Here is a 19195-nt window from a genome sequence, read left to right on the forward strand (position 1 = left end):
ATGTTTTATTAGAGGTATGATTTTTCGGAGGTTTATGATAATGATGATACCCAGTTGATCTTGTCTGTATAATTCTACAAATGCATAATATCACTCATGTGGTTTATAAAAAGTTATAAACAGGATACGTAGAACAATAGAGCTATCTAGACATAATCGTAATCAATTCGTTGAGACAAGAGCTTCAACAACACAGCCCTCACCCTCATGTACTCTTCTTCACCAACGTCCCCGCGATATACGGCATACACGTCCGACCAAAGTACCTGTCCAACTCCACCGACTCCCACCCCCCATCCTTCTCCGCCACCTTTCGCAACACCGCCTCCGTATCCCGATCCATACAACAATCACCCATGAAGAATCTCCATCCCAACATCTCATACAAACCCTGCATCACCCGTGCACCCACAGACCCCTTCGCCGTCCGCCACGGATTCACCACATGCTCCGTGATAAGCAGCTGTCCACCCGGCCGAAGCAACCCGTACAACTCGCCCACCGTCTTCTCCATATCCGGCACAGAACACAACACGCGCACACAGACGATCGTGTCAAAGATACCCTGACTCGCCACAGGCATGAGATCCTGCTTCTGTAACTCCGGCACAAGGTCCGCCGCTACAACGCTACAAGGGAGAATGTGGTACTTGTCAGACAACCCCTCTGCTTGTGCGCGTGCGCGCAGCTCCTTGTGTAATCCGACACATGGCTCAGCGCCGTAGATGGCTTTGATGGCTGGGGAAAGGAGGAGGGGCATCTGGGTGCCTGTTCCTGGACCGACGTCTAGTACGATGCCGAATGCTTTGGCTAGGATTGGGGGGATTAGGTCGGATGACATTAGGGCCCTGGGAGGGGCAGACTGGGGTTCATTATTGTTGGGTGTTGGTGGTTCGCTATTTTTGAGGGCTTGTTCGCGATTTGCTGGGTTTTCTTGTTTAGCTTGGTGGATTGTGCAGTGTTATCTGAGGATTGACTTACAGGTAAATTTAACCCAGAACCGCGCAAAAGATTCATCTCGAAGCTTGTCTGTCTTGAATAGTGGCGCGAGTACCTGGCCGCGCTGGAAGACTGCTTCAAAGCTGACTCGTACATAGTCTATCATCTGTTAGTTATTCGAATGGAGAATAGTCAAGAGAACATGTCATCATGATAATCGGAGATGAATGAGTCAATTTAGTAGCTGACGTGCTTGTCACATTTACAATAGATGATGCAAGCAAGTAGATATACAATGACAAGGAGACATCAAGTTCTTCCAAATAGTTTATTAACTTACTTGACATGGCAGCAGCCAGCAATTGGCCTGGTTCCAGCAGCGCGCGGATCCATTCGCCGGTGGTAAGTTCATCGGCAGAGGCCATCTTGGTGTGTGTCGGATTTCTGGATGCTATTAGGTATTAGATGGCCTTAAGATGAAATATTCAGAATTCGACTGGCTGAAGTCGAGATAATCAAGAGGGAGAAAGAGGAAGGAGAAATCCAGATAACTAAACAGATGGCGTGACTAATACAATCGCCGAATCAAACGCCGAGACGATATACATCTTTGTATCTACATTTCAGAGTAGAAGTTTAGGAAATCTAACAGTAATTGAATCTACTATTAATAAAATATATATCGTAGCTTAATAGATCTGTCTGAAGCTGTTTTATTATGGTAAACAGACTTCCATAAACAGATCATAGATGTATAGCTTGACGTCATGACTCGATAACTTCAATTTCGCCTCTAATCTTCAAACTCCGAAAGAATCCAGGAAATCAATCATCCAGATAGAATCAATATGGGTGGTGGTCCTCAGTTCCCGGGCTATCGCAAGGCAACACCGACCAGAAAAGTACAACCAAAGCAGTCAGAAGACAAACAGCTACACGCTGTTGTTGACCTCGGCAGGTATAGTCCCTCAGCACGTATAAACGTATCAACGGTATTAACAACACAGCAATGGCATTCGATGCTCAATATCAGACCTTTCCCCTCCTACGACACGTATCATGCCGACCATCCATGCTCGGCGATTCAACATATCCCTATACGACGCCCAGTTCGACTCCGAAACAGGCCAGCGCAGACCAATTCCCCAGCATGTCATTGATAATGTCGTAAGCGTCATTGTTCGCTTTCAAATTGTCTGTGTGGATTCGGATGTGCCATCGAGTCATATTCGTATCGTTGCAACCGAGGCGACTCGCACTGCGATTAACTGTCAACAATTCGTCCAGGCCATTGAACATGCGACTGATCTTCGCGTGGAGACCCTCCCCAAAGAGCGTGAGGGAACCATCGGAGCTTGGGGCATCGCCAGTGGGTTCTCGGATATCGAAGGCCTTGCGCTGGATCTAGGTGGGGGCAGTATGCAGATGACCTGGATCGTATCGCATGCTGGAAACGTACATATCAGTCCCCGAGGCGCTGTGAGCTTTCCATACGGGGCTGCTGCTCTGACACAAAAGCTGGAAGATATGAAGCGGGGAAAAAGCAAAGAAGAGGCACGACAGGCCAAGGAGGAATTTCGACGAGAAATGGAGGATAACTTTCGCAAAGCCTGGGAACATCTGGAGATCCCAGATCATCTTGCCCAAAAGGCCAAACGAGAAGGTGGTTTCCAGCTATATCTCTCTGGAGGAGGCTTCCGAGGCTGGGGATATCTGCTTCTCTATCTCCATCAGGTCCGTGGCGAGTACTACCCCATATCCATCATCAATGGGTACACAGCCCGCAAGGAGGACTTTGAAAACACCGAAGCTCTCAAAAGAGAAGCCAAAACAGCGCACAAGATCTTCCGGATCTCCGATCGACGACGCAAACAAGTCCCATCCGTGGCATTCCTCGTGAATGCCCTAGCAGAGGCCGTCCCATACGGCGTCAAAGCAGCACATTTCTGCCAAGGAGGCGTGCGCGAGGGTTTGCTCTTCCAGCAGTTAGTCCCAGTCGTCCGTCAGCAGAATCCCATCGAGGTAGCCACCGTCCGCTTTGCACGCCCATCAGCTCAGACCATCGCGTACTTAATCCTCGGTGCCATCCCACGACCAGATAAGGAGAAACGGTTCCCCAGCTCGATCAGCTCGCATGTCATCCAGGCATTCGCCAATGCCCTCTACATCCACGCAGCCATGTCAAAGGAGCTTTCCTCAACAGCTGCCCTGTACAGCACCAGCGCCGGTGTCTTGTCCTCGGCATCTGGTATCCCCCATAACGATCGGGCCCGGTTGGCGTTGATGCTGCAGGAGCGATATGGAGGTGAACTCCCGCCCCGCGAGCATGATTTCAAGAAGCGTTTGCAGGACCTTCTCACTCCGGAGCAAGTGTGGTGGACACGGTATTTGGGGAAACTGGGACTAGTCCTTTCTCGGCTCTATTCCACTGGAACTGTTGATCCAGCGCGTCCTCGAGTGGTTCCATCTGCCCGGTGGGCAACGGACCTGGGGAAGAATAAGAATAAACCTGGTATTGAACTGAAGGTGTTAGTCCAGAAGGTGCCATTCGATCCAACCAGGCTCAAGGAAGAGCTGAAGCAGGATATGAAGAAGATTCAAAAGGTGGGCAAGAGGAAGAATTGGATTGGGGGGAGAGATGGCTGGGGGATGAAAGTGGAAGTCAAGTTGGTCGAAGATGATATGATATAGATAGGTGTAGGCCACCTTGGAAATATTATCTATATGCCATTTTCAAGGCATGAATATCCCACTCATGCTTTTCTGGATAGTAGAGATGTTCAAGGGGTCGAAGCAAAAAGAGGAAGAAAAAGAAGAGCAGATAAACAGCACCCATGACTAATTCAATCACCGAATCAAACTCCGAAGTCCGAAATAGCTTCATATTTCAACAAAATATCGCATGCATACATATTACATCTACACCCCAGTTACCAAGTTACCACTAAAAAGCCATGTCTCCTGAAATAATTGATTATCTTAGTCTGTAAAAATGACTAGACCAATTCTCGCTGCCTTGCAAGCGTAAAGAGTAAACAAACAGACAACCAACTTGGGATCAACCACACTAATCAATCGATCAATCTCGCTGTCATTACAGATTCAAGAAACTCAATATCAAGGTCGGAGAGAAAAAAAAGTACAAGATGCTGGTTGACTTGCGCAAAATATCCGCACAGAATGTTTTAACATAAGAGGAGAATTAATGGGAAAGATAAAAAAAAAAAAAAAAAGGGCCAAACCAAAACGAACGAGAATGACCAGGCTCAAAAGCGTATGCCAGACTGACAAACGAGTATGTATCAACATAGGAAATGAATAAAATTCAATGGTTCATGTAGCGATGCTTTCGCAAAAGAGGGACAGAAAGATAGACCAGCACCAAAGGAGTGGGGAGACGGTCGGATAAAAAGAGGCCTTTAAAGGCTAAGTAGGATTAAAAGGTATAAATGAATAATGATAGCGGTTGTAGAGGAGAGTGTTCCCAGGGTTGCAAAGTCCGAAACAAAGCAAGAATTCGGCAAAAATGAAGCCCGTAGGCAAACTCAGATGCTAATGACGCGCTCATGAAATTTGCAATGCATCAGATGAAAGGTGGTGACGGGAGCAATGCACAGGTGAATAATGCACAAAAAGGAGACTCGTTGGTATGGATAACAGAGCAGGCTTAGTCACGAACTCAATGGAAAGGCAATACAGGGTTGGAGGTTTCGCGGAGAATCCGCTGGGGTATTCCTCTAGTGGTGAGAGTGAATTCGATTGACCCTCGGGCTGTAGCGACTTGTTCTTGATAGCGAGCTGACGTCGTGCCGACCATCGCAGCAAGCGCGGACGTTTTCAAGGCGATCATTATCCAGGTCCAACGTATGAGCATGAGAATGCGAAGATAGGTTGTCTACACTTCCGTGGTCATGAATGCTTCCGTCATGAAGGCTGGACTCGGCATATCCGTGTCTTCCTTTCCGACCAAATGATCCTTTGATAGTTGTGTTGAGGATCGTGCTAAGGCGGGAGGAAGAAACTTGTCTAGGCTGCTGCTCTGGAATCTGGAGAGATGAATCCTGCGCAGGAGCGCTCAAGGCCGGGGAAACCCGCCCAGGAGTTGCAGTTTGACGAACAGACATGGCAGAGCCAGCACGCTGTTTGGGAAGATTGCGGAGGGTGCGGCTCTGGGAAGACGAGAATGACATACGTGCGTTCTGGCGGGAGCTTGAGCGGAACCCAGGGTTGAATTCATCAATATCTTCGAGTGTGATGTTGTTCTCTTGCTCTTCCTCGTCATTTTCTGAGTTGCGAAGCAGGAGGTACGATAGAGCATTGAACCAAGTCTCATGTCTCTGGCTTGTCGTAGCAGTAAATCTCACGCGACGACCAGGGCTGACAACTTCCAAGCTCCGGCAATGCAAGCCCGGTGGGTAAGGGTTGTCATCAGCAACGACTCGCACAGCTTCAATCGGGACACTCTTGGTTCTGAGCTCAGTCTTTCCAGCGCTTTGCGGGTCTGTTGCACTCCAGTACAATGTGCGTGTGTACGGGTGAACCCAGAAATATCGTCGGTGGCGGGTACTGGACATGTCTCCAGAAACAGTCTTGCGCGTGTATTTCCAGAGGAATTCACCGATCATTGTTTGGGTGATGGCTTGAATCATGCGAGGGTCTGTACCGGGAGCATAGCCTTGAGGCGTGGGACCCGCACTGGGGTGCATGTTGAACCGTTCTTCAATCTCAGAAGCAAACGACGAAACGGAGGACCTTCGGGAAACCTGGCTCTCGCGTCTCATCTTGGCCCGCGAAGATGTTGTTCTGGCAGATCCAGCCTGGGTAGCTTGATCGTTTGGTGTGCGTGGGCGTGGTGGGCCATTCACCCTGTATGCAGAAGCAGGGGCAAGAGGAGGTCCCATAACACTGGGAGAAGCGGGACGGTGGTCGATGGACCGCTTCTCTGCCGCAATAATGGCCTCTCGGTGGTCAGCAGGCAATGGTGGGTGGCTGTAAACACTGGAGACAACGCTAGTTGCACTGCCTGGCCGTTTGTGGTTGGACGGGAGAGAGGAGGGGGTTGAAGATTGCGGAGTAGGACGAGGTCTGGCCTTAGGTGTCGCAAAGGGAGAAGCTCCCAATTCCTTCGCCTTATCGCTGTCAGGGGGAGACAGCGGGCGAGTGGAAGCACGGTCCATCAGAATTTGATCAATCTGCTTAGATGAGAGGATTGTTTGGGCGCCTTGGTCTGCCTGTGTTGAGGTCGACTGCTGTTTTGTGCTACGGGGGACGGCATTGCCAGAAACTGCACCCAGGGGCAAGGGAGCATCGGCCTGCTCATCGCTGGTAAGATCCCGGTCATTATCACTTGTGCTGTCCTCCGCGACAACAACAGCAGGAGATTCCGAGACTGATTTTCTGTGCACGTTGTTGAGTTCTCGGGGTGATTCATCCTCGTCGGACACTTGAAGTGTAGGGATAATTGCCCTTGGCAGAGATTCAACGGGGAGTGTCTCCACGGAGCGGATTGTAGAGAATGAACATTCAGGCACTGAGGGGGCCACGACTTCCGGAAGCTTGGGAATGATAGGCTCAGTGGATTCAGTGTTGATAGCCGAGACAGCCAATTCAGGAAGCTCGGGCTCGGGGATCACCACTGGCTCCGGTAGCTTGGGAGAGACAGGTTCCGTAGATTCGGCGTTGATAACCGACATGCTTAATTCAGGAAGCTCGGGCTCGGGTGCCATTGGCTCGGGAATAACAACGGGCACCGGCGTGGGCTCGGGCATCTTGGCCACGACAGGCTCAGTCTGCTCGAAGAAGATTGACGACACATCCAGCTCTTGGAGGTCCGTGCTTGTGCCCTGCTCCACCATGGGAATGACAGGCTCAGGCTCAGGGAGCGTTGCCACGATGGGTTGAGTGTTCTCCGAGAAGATCGATGAAACAGCCAACTCAGGAAGGACAACAGGCTCAGGCTCGGGCAATGTAGCGATCACGGGCTCCGTGTGTTGAGTGTAGTGCGACGACATAGTCATCTCTGGCGACACAAGTGCGGGGCCCTCGACTGGTTCGGTTATGCCTCCCACAACGTACGATGAAGTCAGTTCAGGGAGCTTAGGAGCCACCGGCACAGTCTCCTGGCTGGAGACAGATGAGATGTCCAATTGCGGTGGCTCAGGAACAGCGGGGGCTGTCTCTTCTTGTCCTGCTTCCCGGGAGTGCTCATCCCACGCCATTTTAGGCGGCGTTTGCACACTGGATACTTGCTCGTCGACAGCCTTCATAGGTGTCTGCTGAGTACCAGAGCTGACCATCTCAGGTGCTTCGGGGGTCTCCGAAGCAGAGATTGCGCCTAGATTCATAGAGTTAACTGCAGGTGTTGGTTCCCAAGGATCGGTCATAACACCGGAGTCAACCATAGCAGGCTTGGGGGGCATATCCAACATAGCTTCGGATGGTCTCCTCGAATCGGTTTCGGGAAGCATGCGGGGAGTCGACACCTGGGAAACTGCGCCGTAGTCTCCTTCTTCTTCAGTACCATCCAGTTCTGCGAGCTCAGCAAAGAGACTCTGGCCTTCTGAGGCTCCTGCATCCTGCGTAAAGCTTGTGGCTGGGGAGTTTCGAGAGCTGGATGGCCGACTACCGGATGCCATGGGGGCCTCGCCGGATGGACGGATTCTCCTCATCATGCTTCTTCTCGTCTTGAGTCGTTGACGAGGACCGCTGATTTGACTAGGCGAGGGGAATCCACCATCGCTAGATTCATCTTCATCGGCAGAAGTGGAAGCTGTGCTGTGGTACGAGTTTCGGTCACCCCTCTTGGCCATCACCAATGGCGACACTCTTTGCTGGCGAGGCGTCCTTTGAATGCTGTCCTCGGTCTCGGTGAGTTGATCGGTGTCAGAGCTGTCATCAGCCATGCTCTCAATGCCGGTCTGGAATGCGTCGCTTTCTGTGGCGGTCTCCCGCTCGTTTGCAGTCTCGAAGGCGTCGTCAGCCTCGGTAGCGGTCTGGTATGCATCACTAGGTTCATCGGAAGACTGTCCGCCAGAAACATTTCTGGGAGACTTTGCCATAGTTGAACGAGAGGAGGGGCTCCCGTCCACAGTATTGTCTTCCCAGTCGGTGTCGTGGACCTCGACTTCGGTCTTCTTGCGCCCTGCACCAAGCAGGTCCGGTCGAGGAGCTTTCCTTGCGGGTTCAGCCTTTGTCTTCTGGCGCTTGCTACCCAGACCACCCGGTCCGTTAGCTTCACGGCGACGTGTCTCGACCTCATCGCGGGCATCTTGAAGCATGCGCTTAAGCTCGATCTTCTCGGTTTTCTCGCGATGAATGGTGCTCTTGAGGTTCTGAATCATACGGTGAGCATGACCAAGCGAACTCCGCAACGTCTCTGTCTCCAGATGGTTGTGTCGCGGAGTGAACTTGTTGGGAGACGGGGGAGGGGAGTTTTCGGGTGTCGAATTGTCTCGCTCGTCAGAATCATTGTCTTGGGGAGAGTCGCGAGCAGAATCCGCTTCGTGCTGTCGAAGGCGCATCGCCACTACTCTTGCGAGCTCTTCATTCTGCGAGTTCAATTCCTCAAGCTTCTGCTGGAGAGCAAGCTTTTCGGCATCTCCTGCATGCAAGTTCCTACGCAAGAGATGGACTTCGGAGTCGTTGGCCTTCTGGGCAGCCATCTGGTCTTCGAGGATCTTGGCATTGACTTGTTTCAGGTCCTCCAATTCACGTTCAACGGAGTTCTTTTCGACAGTGACGCTACTCAGGCTGCTGTTGAGTCTAGCTTCGCGATCTGCAGCTTCTCTCGCATCGGCCATCAATTCGTGGGTCTGTGTTTCGAGAGCCCAGTTTTCATCCTTGTATCGTTGCTCACTCTCGTCGAGAGCTCGGATGCGCTGGGCGTAACCCTCGGCCTCGAGTTCGAGTCGCGATTTCTCCAGGTTAACGATCTTGAGAGCATCCTCGCGCTCGGCAAGCAGCGCTTGCAATTGACGAACTTGAGCCAAAAGGGATGTGGAGATCTCGGTAGCGAATTCGATATCGTGGACACGGCTTGACGGCTGGTTTCGCTGCTTGCGCGACGGAACACTCACCTTGCTGGGAGAGTTGGTGGCCTGGCTGGCAAACAGGGCTGGGCTGATTGGCGACTACACCTCAGAATATTAGTTCATCTGTCATTTGACTCATAGTAAAGCGGGATAGCAGATGGATGTACCTTTTGGTCAAAGGAAGGGGTCCCCAGGTGACCATCATCCGCACCCGCAGGCCGTTTGGGGCCAAGAAAGGCTCGCGCAGTCTCCCGACCGATTTCATTGTACTCTTTCTCCAGGTCGACTAGCTTTCGACGCAGATCCGGTCCGACCTCGCCCTCATCCTGCTGGCGTTCCACCTCCTTCAGCTTGTCCTCCAGCTCCCTCTGCTGTTCAATGAGCGCCGTCCCCAACTTGGACGCCTCCTCCAGTCTGCGCTCCGTCTCCGCCAGATGAGCCTCGAGGGCTCGCTTGGCCTGTGCTGGTGAAGACGCATTGAGACTGAACAGCTGCGTATCAAAAGATGAATACCTATGCGATTCGCGGCAAACAGAACCGTCCTGCGAATTAGAAACAAAAGGGTCCTCGATGGTGGACATGACAGCGTCACTTCCCTCTCGTCTTTCGTCCGCAGTACCGTTCCCTGCCAAATCGGGCGATAAGGTGGTCATCTCAGGATAACTGGTCCGCAGGCGGTCCGTAATCCCCTGGGGTGAGGATACAGCCGCCGGTAGGATCCCACTCTCGTCGCCTCGTTCCTCGATCCTTGTTGTTTCCACGATTTCAACCCAAAATCATCATCCGACCTGTCACTCAGTTTCTGCGATGGATCTCCCGTCGGGTATCTAACCCCTTCTACGTTGCCGATAAGCCGACCAGCGACCACTAAACTTTGATATTCTGATAGTTGAACTGAATGCGACGGCGGAAAAGGAATGCGCACCGTCGGTCGGAGGTGGTGATTCAGCTGAGGGGCGAAGAGCTCGGCACGGGAAGCGAAAGCCTTGTTGCCGAAAAGGGCGACGATCGAGTCAAGCGATTGTAGATGAACAGAGACGATGAAACTCGTCCCTTTTGAGTCAACAGAAGAAAGATGGGATTGACGGGAAGATGGAAAGAGACCCCGGTCCGGCGAGATTCAGGACAGCAAACGCGTTTGTGGGCTTTACGTCGGTTGTGCGTGCAGCGAAGATGTTGTTGTTGTTCGTTGGCCAACCACAACAGAAACTGCCAGCCGTTCGGGTAGTAGACGCCGCGGTGGTGATTTGGCGGCCAAAAACAGGGCTTCGAAACGTGGTTTTTTAATAGAGGTGATATATCACCTATACCGTACAGATCATTAAATTAAGTGTTAAAAAAAAAAAGCAAAATTAAAGAGACAAAAAAGACAAAAGAAATTGACAAAAAAAAGTGGTAGGAGAAAATGAAAAGGAAAGGAAGGGGAAAAAAGGACAGGAAATTGATAGTGATGGAGGGGAGGGGGTGGGCAAAAAGAGAGGAAGCGAGGTCGAAATGCACTGCCAGTTGGACAACACGACCAGTGCGACTCGGTTGAGTGGGGGGAAGAAAGAAACAAAAGAGAAGGAGAGAAAGTTTCCAGAGAAGAACAAAAAAGAAAAAAGAAGAGCGATTCCAGCGAAGTCAGTCAGAAGTCCCCGGAATGAGGGAAAAAAGGCCTGTGAGAAGGAGTGAGAGTCCGTTTGCTTCACTTTCGCGTAGGGGCCGTGCGGGCAATAATGTGGGCAGTGTTGGCCGATAGTCGATGGATACGTAATTAATAAATAAGAAATCGATCTTGCAGTCTACTAGTGACTATGCGTGCAGCTACAGATGTGTCCCTGGGCTTCTACAGAAAGGAGTCCAGTCAATTACAGCCTGCTAAATTGAAGATATCCCCAGCTTCTGCCGAAGAATGACTTGTCAATTCACAACAAAGCAGCAACGCGTTCCAAAAGGGATTGTTTGCCCTGTTTGTCCCTCCCGTCACATGCGTGATTTGTCAGCTGTCACGTGCTGTACTCTATCTGAAGAGCTCCCCGCAAAGATCGAGGTCGCCACATCTCCATTCTGTCACATCTCTCTCAGCAGCCATGACGGAAGAAGCACCGGCCGCAGATGCGGTCCCTCAATTCTCGTTTAAGAAACGCTCCGCCAAAGCCAAAGCCAACTTCCGGAAGAAACCAGACACGCCACCGCCAGCTTCAGACTCGGATTCCGGTTTCACCTCTTCCGATGATGACGAAGGTCGCAGGATCAAGAGACGACGTAAGAATGCAGCAGTCACCGCATCCTCGGCGTCCAATGCGGCTCGGAAGGATGCTGCGAAGGAGGAACCAGCTGCCAGTGCTGCAGCACCGTTGACTTCAACCAACGACGCAACCAAACAGTCCAACTGGTATGATGAAGATCTGAGCGAAAAGAATCTTCTGGGAACAACAAGAGCTCGACCCGAGTCAAACACCCCCTCTGGCCCAGATGGAATATACAAAGGTGCCGCCAACTACTCGTCTTTTATTCAGAAGAACCCCAACGCCCCTAGCAAGCAATTCGGTCCGATCAAAGCCCCTACCAACGTGCGAACAATCACAGTCATGGATTTCGCCCCCGATGTCTGTAAGGACTGGAAGCAGACGGGATTCTGTGGGTTCGGCGACTCATGTAAATTCTTGCATGCTCGTGAAGACTACAAGCAGGGCTGGGAACTGGATAGAGACTGGGAAATCGGTACCAAGGGCAAACAAGTCAACGGAAAGGTCTTGTCGCATCGGAAGGGTGGTGGAAATGCGGCCGAAGACGAGGAGGAAGATGACGAGGATGAACTACTCGAGAATATTCCGTTCGCGTGTATCATCTGCAAGAAGCCGTACCAGAACCCCATCATCACCAAATGTGGGCACTACTTTTGCGAATCGTGCGCTCTACAACGCTACAGAAAGAGTCCGTCATGCGCCGCATGTGGAGCCGGCACTGGTGGTGTATTCAACGTCGCGAAGAAACTAGGTCACTTGCTGGACAAGAAGAGAGAACGAGCACGGAAACTACGGGAGCAGGCCATTGCAGATGGCGAGGAAGTCAGCAGTGAAGAGGAGGGAGAGAACGAAGAGGAGGATTAACTGGGCAGTGATACTTGGAATATCAGATTACTGCACATAATAATGGATAATGACTGCAATCAGGGTACGTTAGCTGCAGCCGGTCTGCACAATCATACCGAGGTGTTGGTCAGAGTGTATACTACATCGTTCACTTTCAAGAATGTTGCATTAGTTCTTGGATGAATCAAACACCGGATTATTGGAAAATGCTCTATATACTCCGTGCATTTCATATCATCGATCGCTCTATACCTTACCTACTGTTCTAGGCTTCTTCCCCTGAATGATGTTCAACATTTATTAATCTGGCATACTTGAGTCCCTTGCATGTTGTATAAATCCCCGATAGGGGCACACTGATCGATCGATCTCAATCAATACGGGGTACAGCTACCCTATGATCGATCACAACTCTTCCATCCATTTTCATTGTTATATTCCAAATCCAAATCGGCCTCATCCCAACCGAATCACACGCTCTGCATCAAATGTACTCTGCGGAAACAACTTATAACCCTTCTGATTCGCCATCACAATCTTCCCATCCGAATCCGTATACTGGCAATTATAATGCGTATGCCCAAACGCCCACAGCTTCACACTCGACGACCTCCAACACTCCTCCCCCGACAAATCCGAAACAAACGCACACGTCACATCGCTATGCTTATGTCGAGGATTCATACACCGGGGATCAGTGGACGGGCCATGATGTGTGAAAATCACAATCCGTCTTTCCGGTTCCTCCCTAGCTATCGTACTTACTTGCTCATTTAGCCACTTCACATCACACTCATGCGCAAGCGTATGATCATCCACCGTCCACCGCAGTATATCCCTGAAATCAACAAGACGGGTCTCAACCGCAAACTCCTGTTCAAGGGGGATGTTGGTGAAAAGCGTACACCCCAGCACTGTGATATCATCCGAGATATCGTACCGCGTCTGATTCAGAAACACAAACCTCCCCACCGTTGACTGACGAAGTCGCCGCCGCTCGGTTTTGGCTTCAAACTCGCGCATCTTCCTCTTTGCCGTCTGCATCGACATATGCCATGGCTCGTGGTTTCCGAAGAGGAAGAAGACGATCAGGTACCGTTGGATTTGGTGTTCGAGGAATGTGAAGAGTTGGTCGTCTGCGACGTGGCCGATGTCGCCGAGGAGGGCGAGGTGTTGGGCTGTTTGGGTGAATTGGAAATCTGAGTAGGAGGAGTGTGTTTCGAGATGGAGGTCGGACATTATTTGGAAGGATGCCATGTTGGATGATGTGTTTGGGATGTTCTTTGTTGTTGGATGATAGAGGACGACATCATTGTTCGCTTTGGCATGTGTTCTAGTTGTAACCATGGATTGCCTCTGATAGTCCCAGGAAAATCATTATTGAAGAATTATCCAATCAAATAAATCTTTGTATAAACCCAGCGTCTATCGATTTTGTTGGTATTTCCAGTCTATGGATGTTTCCTATGCTCCGTACTACCCCGCACATAGCATGGAGATATATTAATCATCCACATCCATTATAATAATAGGTAGAAGAGTTATATCAATACACCAATATAAACTATTAAGACAGTTTAGAATACTCAAAATATGTAATATCCTACAATAGTCCCTTATATTCAATCAGTTGATGGCTGACAGGGTATACTGCACTGCCATCCCACTCCAACTTTATTGAGGAGAAGCATTTATTTTCCATCTGAGTCAGATTCTTTTCTATTCTGAATAATCTTACTATAAATACAAGATAACCAGAAGATAGGCAATACAAGATTCCAGGTTGGATGTTCCCACTGCTGCACCTTGATACGAGCTGCGCCACTCTTGCATATTAAAAGCGCATGGACAACTTATCTACCTAATGACGTGCAGAATTCTGCGGCATTTTTGCTGCATCCATGTTGTCAAAGATGTCAATCCAAATAATTCGAAATTCAAAATAGAATGAATAGAATGGAAATGACCGTCGAATCCTTCCACCTTCCATAGTTCGAACTCCTGAATGATCATCCCCACGGGAGAATTAGAGTGGTGTCATATTGTAGATCAAGAGTTTCAACCACCATCCATCATCGTCATAGCCACAATTACAGCCTACAGGCTACAGTAAAAGATAACAGGAATGCATGATTAAAACTCATAAATTAATACCCGTAGATAATAATATTCCCGATTGTAATTCGCCAAATCCACAATGACAGCTTGTTACTCGTTCTGCAGTACGTCATGTCCCACTCCATTAGACTCTCCAGCCAAGTCCGCCGCTTAAGCATGTGAGTATTTGCTCTCTTTTGGATGGCCACTTCATACGAATGCCAAGTTCTTTAAGGCTCTAAATGAACAAGACTCTGCCTATCTTGACAGAACCTGATATTAATATAAATAGAAGACTTTACCTCATGCCTCAATGTCATCATTGATATGCAGTAAATACAGCTGTAATGACGTGACACTAGCGCCTGTGCTGAAAGCCAAGCTTCCCCCGCTGGACCCACACAGTCATGGGTAGAAGAGTCTAAAGTTTGGCAGTTCCGTGGTTGCAATGCCTCGCATGCCCCCTAATGGCCCCCAAATGGGATGGTCAGAGGCTAACTCGATTAACGCGTGGCGGGCTAGTGGGGAATCTTCAAACCTTGGAATAGGCATTGGACCAATGATGAGACAGACTCCCCTTTGTGTAATATTGGTACGGTATGGTAATATTAGATGTTTCTGACTTCTGGCTTTCCTGCTTTTTCTTTAGCTTCACAGATCGACTTTTTCGCCTTCGTTTGACGGTTGCTCTTCGCCCTTTTCCACGGTCGCTCCTTATTATTTCTGCGTTTCGCTGTCTGTCCTTACTCTCTCTGCTTTCTTCGCGTCTTCTTTGAAATCTCTCCTTCCTTCAACCCCACAACTTCCTCCACTTTCTCCTTCTCCTTCCACTCCTTCTGACCCTTCTATCCTCCCCTCGGCTCTCTATTTATCTCTCTCCTTTGCTTCTTCCCAGCCAATGTTCTCTCCTATCTTATAATACTCCGGTCTATTCTCCTAGACTGTACATATTTATTGCTTCATCCCTTCTCCCCCACTTGAAACCCCCCTTTACCCCTTCCGTCTGTCGATCCCTCGAACCGGACAGACCCTTTGATGCACCAGTGGGTGACTCGACCGGCTCTTTGCGTTCGGGAAACCCTCTATCGTGGTTCCCAATAACGTCTCTCCCCTTTCACCATGAGATGTGGATATCGATTGTTAATATGCGCCGCGGTTGTGCTTTTCTTTCCGTTATATCTCTTGAAATCCCATCTTCAGGATCTCGGCAATCAGTATAGCGCTGGCGCATACTTGGCCGACTGGTTCAACGGCAAGCAGCCGCAGCATGGCAGTGTTGCATCTCACCATGGAAAACCGGGGGATAAAGTGATTATCATGGCGAAACTGGAGGAGGAGCATACCGAGTGGGTTGAGGAGGAGCTGCCAGAGTAGGTGACCTCCATTCGCACAGAGGTTCCCCCGCTAATGCAAGCTTCTTGTAGATGGCAGCGTGCGATTTATATCGTCAACCCTTCGCCGGCGTCCTACGCGGACGAGAATGTTCTGAAAACACCCTACAACAAGGGCCATGAGGCCATGGCTTACCTGACCTACGTGATTGACTTCTACAACAAACTCCCCGCCACTCTCGCTTTCCTCCATTCTCATCGCTCCGGTTTTCTGATGGCATGGCACGTCGATGCGCCCCTCCACGACAATGCAGCGGCCATGCGATCACTTCAGACAGATTTTGTCCAGCAGAACGGTTACGTCAATTTACGATGCAATTGGAACCCGGGGTGCAAGGATGCTCATCGCAAGAATAGCCATGTGACAGAGGAGGTTTGGACACAAATGTTTGAGGGAACCAGCACACCGCCATTGAACTCCTCTGTCTCCATGAGCGAGGCCGCGTCAATGTCCGTTGAGCAAAACCAAAAGTTTCTCCGCATGCCCGAACGAGTCGGAACCGCGTGCTGTGCACAATTTGCCGTCTCGCGAGATCAGGTCCTAAAGCGCCCCCGTGATGACTACATCAAGTTCCGGCAATGGCTTATCGACACGGGGAAAAATGACGCCAGCAGTGGGCGGGTCATGGAGTTTATGTGGCATGTCATTTTTGGCATGGAATCAGTATAGTGAGTTATCTGGGTCCTATGGAGTACTCCGTGCTTAGCATGATCTTTTTCTAACAACCATTCTAGCTGTCCCGACGAGGAAGTTTGCTATTGCCAAGTTTACGGTAAATGCTGAGCATTAGTCCCGAAGCATGCCTCCGAGCTACCCCCTACAAGACCCTAATTTCCATCTCACGGCTGTATAATCCCATTGCTACGACTTCGAACTTTTGATAAGTTTTTTATTTGCGTCCAAGTCCAATATTAGACTTCGGAGAGGCGTTTTAGAAGGGGTTATTTAGATTTAAGATATTGGTGTATATTCACCGACTACGCTATGCAAGCAAGCCGGGCCATTCTGTTTGCATCGACGGAATACCACCGCATTTACTTGATGCAGTCACCTTACTGGGGTAATATTAATATCCTGTACACTACTGGAAGCATTTGTACAGTTGAAATAAAACCATGAATGTGTCCATGGGCAAGGTATCTTGGTCAACTTCATGATTCATGAAAATATTTCACCCATCAACAACTTTCATCGTCGGGTTGCGATGTGCCAACGACAGAAAGCGGCAGCACGGATGTTATGTTGTACATTGAGGTGATCGGCCAGATCATAGCATTTATTTATTATTAAACGGCTTATTTTCGCTCCAAAAACTCCTCAATTCGCTCAACGATGTCCGCTTTCTTGCCGGCAGTGGAGCGGCCATGAGAGGTGAGGAATTCTTTCAGGACTGGGAGCGTAAGCTGTAGTCTGTTAGTATCTTTCCCTCCTTCTCTTCCGTTATTCTATAGAGTCAATATACATACCTTAGATAGATTTCCCTTCTCGTAATGTTTCCGGACTTCATCTCCGGCTGCACTGGGGTTATTCTCGACCTTAACTTTCTTGGTCTGATGGCCTGCGTCCTGGGTTTGGTCCTTTGCGCCTCGCTTCACGAGGGTAGTCTGGGGACCCTTGGCGTCGATTTTGGCGGACTGGGCGTCGAGTTCTTCAGACCAGGATAGGACGTAGTCGCCGGCACGCTTGTCGATTTGGCGATATTTGGGTTTTGTCTTGTCCTCTGGTCTTTCGGGGAGGTCTTCGTCCAGTGCGAGGGCTTGGAGGATGCGATAGTGCCATTGGAGCGCTGAGGGATAAGTTATTCAGTCAGGGATGGTTGGGTTGAATTGGAAGACAGTGACGTGACTTACATGGGTTTGGGTATTTCTGGGGTTCGTAAACTGCCTTTGGGAGTTGCAGTTGCTGGATGACCATCCGCAGTTGGTCGATCAACGATTCTGGGGCTACCTGGAGGGTTATTTCGGGATTTTGTCGGACGTCATCTGCGAATGGAAGGGGTATGATCCACATCCCCGGAGGAAATTTCTGGACGCCGTTCTCGTCGAGTTTCTCTTTGCCTGCTATCATTGCTCCGACCACAGGTGCTGAGTTCTTGCGCGGGATGAACCAGACAAGTGCTGCCTTTTGGTCTCGCAGAAGCTTCTGGTGTAGGGCGGAGAATACCCTTGTCGAACCCACGTAGTCTGTCTCTGAGGGATAGATGAATGATGGATGCTTGACATTAGCCCAGAATGGAATGGAGGAAATGGGCTTGAATCCAATGATACGGATCACAGGGTCACCGAAATTCCTCAAAGCCTTTTGCTCGTCAGGAGAGAAGGAAATTTGGTCTCCGCCAAACTTGTACGCCTTTCTGATTTCCCATTTTTCCAACACGCGTCCTGAATCTTCCGCAACCTGAGCAAGGGAACCCTTTGCAATCTCAGGCTTCTCGCCCCCGAGCCATACGTAAGAGCTCCTGGCGGGCTGTTGGCGTTTAAACAAAAGATACCCTGTAACGGAAATCTTGAAATCCGGCCCAATCTCCAATGGCATATTCGAGAACATTGCACGACGGGGAACAGATCGAGAATTGATACTGGACAAAAGGGTGTTTAATAAAGTAATTCCATCCCCGCTGGCTGTAGAAGTCTTTGTGTCGGTTTGTAAGTATGCAGGAGCTTCTGCATCAGCAGGTGAGTTTTTATAAATAATGTCCTAAGTAGTGTGAGTGTATATCCACAAGACAGAAAGGCGTAACTTACGTCATAGAATTTGGAATCATCAAACTCATGGTCTGCTCGAGAAATTGGGAATAGCTCAATTGTAACACCAAGATCATAAAGATCCTTGGCACGAACAGTTGAAGCAGAGCGCAGGCTCTTGTTGTCACCATGAGGGTTGTCATTGTCTGTCACGATGAACAATCGTCTCGACAAGAAGTTCGGAGCTTTGGAAGTAAATATCTGGTTCGCACAGAACAACACATTGGCCATAGATACCCGCTCCTCGGATGGTACCAGTACCTCTCTAGCCTCCTCCTCATCTTCTGCGAGTGCCCTCAGGTCTTTAACCTCCCGCGCTGATGGTACGTCCAGATCGGTGAAAAGGTAGCAATGCGGGTATGAAAGGTCACCACGGCTATTCTCATCCTCATCATAGAACTTGGACGCCTGCGTCCCATACAACAAAACTCCTATCATGTCACGAGGGTTGAAGATGATGCGCTGCTGCATCAAGTGGTATGCACATTTCAACGCAGCTGTCGCAGGCGATTCTGTCACGGGTTTCTTGGGATCCGACGATGGACGAGGAGTGAGCATGGAGTCTGTGATTTCGATGGCGAAGAGAATTGCATCTTTAACTGATTTGTAGCCCTGGTTTCAACCTGTCAGTAAATAACCTTATCGCAGCCCGATAATGCAATGTCCTGCGTACAGACTCATCGATCTCCTCTTCCTCCTCAAATGTCTCATCTTCCCGGTTAATATTTTCGTCAGCCATTTTGAAATTGTGATTGAAATGAAGAAAACAACAGCATGGGAATGGGAATAAAAGAGACGAAAAAAAGTCTGATCTGTCTCTGGCCTCTGCTGCCTATCTCCAGGCTCCCATCGCGTCACTCGCGATCGTCTCCAAAACGCTGACGCGGGGAAACACGAACATCATGTGACTGCGCCA

At 49.8% G+C, this 19195-nt stretch overlaps 7 protein-coding genes across 7 annotated transcripts; 3 read left to right on the forward strand and 4 right to left on the reverse strand.

Annotated features, from left to right (window-relative positions):
* Positions 1 to 28: 28 nt before the first annotated feature.
* ASPWEDRAFT_35088 (class I SAM-dependent methyltransferase) lies at positions 29 to 1436 on the reverse strand. The gene is made up of 3 exons (XM_040834148.1): positions 1280 to 1436; positions 982 to 1098; positions 29 to 924 (listed from the first exon to the last, which is right to left on the reverse strand). Exons 1-3 carry the CDS (start codon positions 1362 to 1364, stop codon positions 206 to 208), a joined length of 921 nt encoding a protein of 306 aa, XP_040695199.1. The 5' UTR covers positions 1365 to 1436; the 3' UTR covers positions 29 to 205.
* A 367-nt stretch (positions 1437 to 1803) lies between these two features.
* Positions 1804 to 3862, forward strand: ASPWEDRAFT_35090 (putative transcription regulator (RTG2)). The gene has a single exon (XM_040834149.1). It carries the CDS (start codon positions 1999 to 2001, stop codon positions 3628 to 3630), a length of 1632 nt encoding a protein of 543 aa, XP_040695200.1. The 5' UTR covers positions 1804 to 1998; the 3' UTR covers positions 3631 to 3862.
* Positions 3863 to 4676: 814 nt separating this feature from the next.
* On the reverse strand, positions 4677 to 9550 carry ASPWEDRAFT_48082 (putative nuclear migration protein (ApsA); the record flags this gene model as incomplete). The annotated part of the gene is made up of 2 exons (XM_040837056.1): positions 4677 to 9068; positions 9137 to 9550. 2 exons carry the CDS (start codon positions 9548 to 9550, stop codon positions 4677 to 4679), a joined length of 4806 nt encoding a protein of 1601 aa, XP_040695201.1.
* Positions 9551 to 11041: 1491 nt separating this feature from the next.
* On the forward strand, positions 11042 to 12064 carry ASPWEDRAFT_167541 (U2-type spliceosomal complex subunit CWC24; the record flags this gene model as incomplete). Its single annotated transcript, XM_040830159.1, has 1 exon — positions 11042 to 12064. The coding sequence occupies one exon, from the start codon at positions 11042 to 11044 to the stop codon at positions 12062 to 12064; it is 1023 nt and encodes a 340-aa protein (XP_040695202.1).
* Positions 12065 to 12502: 438 nt separating this feature from the next.
* On the reverse strand, positions 12503 to 13303 carry ASPWEDRAFT_23607 (Ser/Thr protein phosphatase superfamily; the record flags this gene model as incomplete). The annotated part of the gene is made up of 1 exon (XM_040832507.1): positions 12503 to 13303. The coding sequence occupies one exon, from the start codon at positions 13301 to 13303 to the stop codon at positions 12503 to 12505; it is 801 nt and encodes a 266-aa protein (XP_040695203.1).
* Positions 13304 to 15262: 1959 nt separating this feature from the next.
* ASPWEDRAFT_99252 (DUF3431 domain-containing protein) lies at positions 15263 to 16318 on the forward strand (the record flags this gene model as incomplete). Its single annotated transcript, XM_040839651.1, has 3 exons — positions 15263 to 15513; positions 15568 to 16203; positions 16270 to 16318. The coding sequence occupies 3 exons, from the start codon at positions 15263 to 15265 to the stop codon at positions 16316 to 16318; spliced, it is 936 nt and encodes a 311-aa protein (XP_040695204.1).
* A 512-nt stretch (positions 16319 to 16830) lies between these two features.
* Positions 16831 to 19018, reverse strand: akuA (putative DSB repair complex subunit Ku70; the record flags this gene model as incomplete). Its single annotated transcript, XM_040832508.1, has 5 exons — positions 16831 to 16938; positions 17002 to 17321; positions 17386 to 18232; positions 18280 to 18891; positions 18953 to 19018. The coding sequence occupies 5 exons, from the start codon at positions 19016 to 19018 to the stop codon at positions 16831 to 16833; spliced, it is 1953 nt and encodes a 650-aa protein (XP_040695205.1).
* Positions 19019 to 19195: the final 177 nt, after the last annotated feature.

The sequence above is a fragment of the Aspergillus wentii genome, assembly GCF_001890725.1.
Source record: "Aspergillus wentii DTO 134E9 unplaced genomic scaffold ASPWEscaffold_1, whole genome shotgun sequence".
NCBI lineage: Eukaryota > Fungi > Ascomycota > Eurotiomycetes > Eurotiales > Aspergillaceae > Aspergillus > Aspergillus wentii.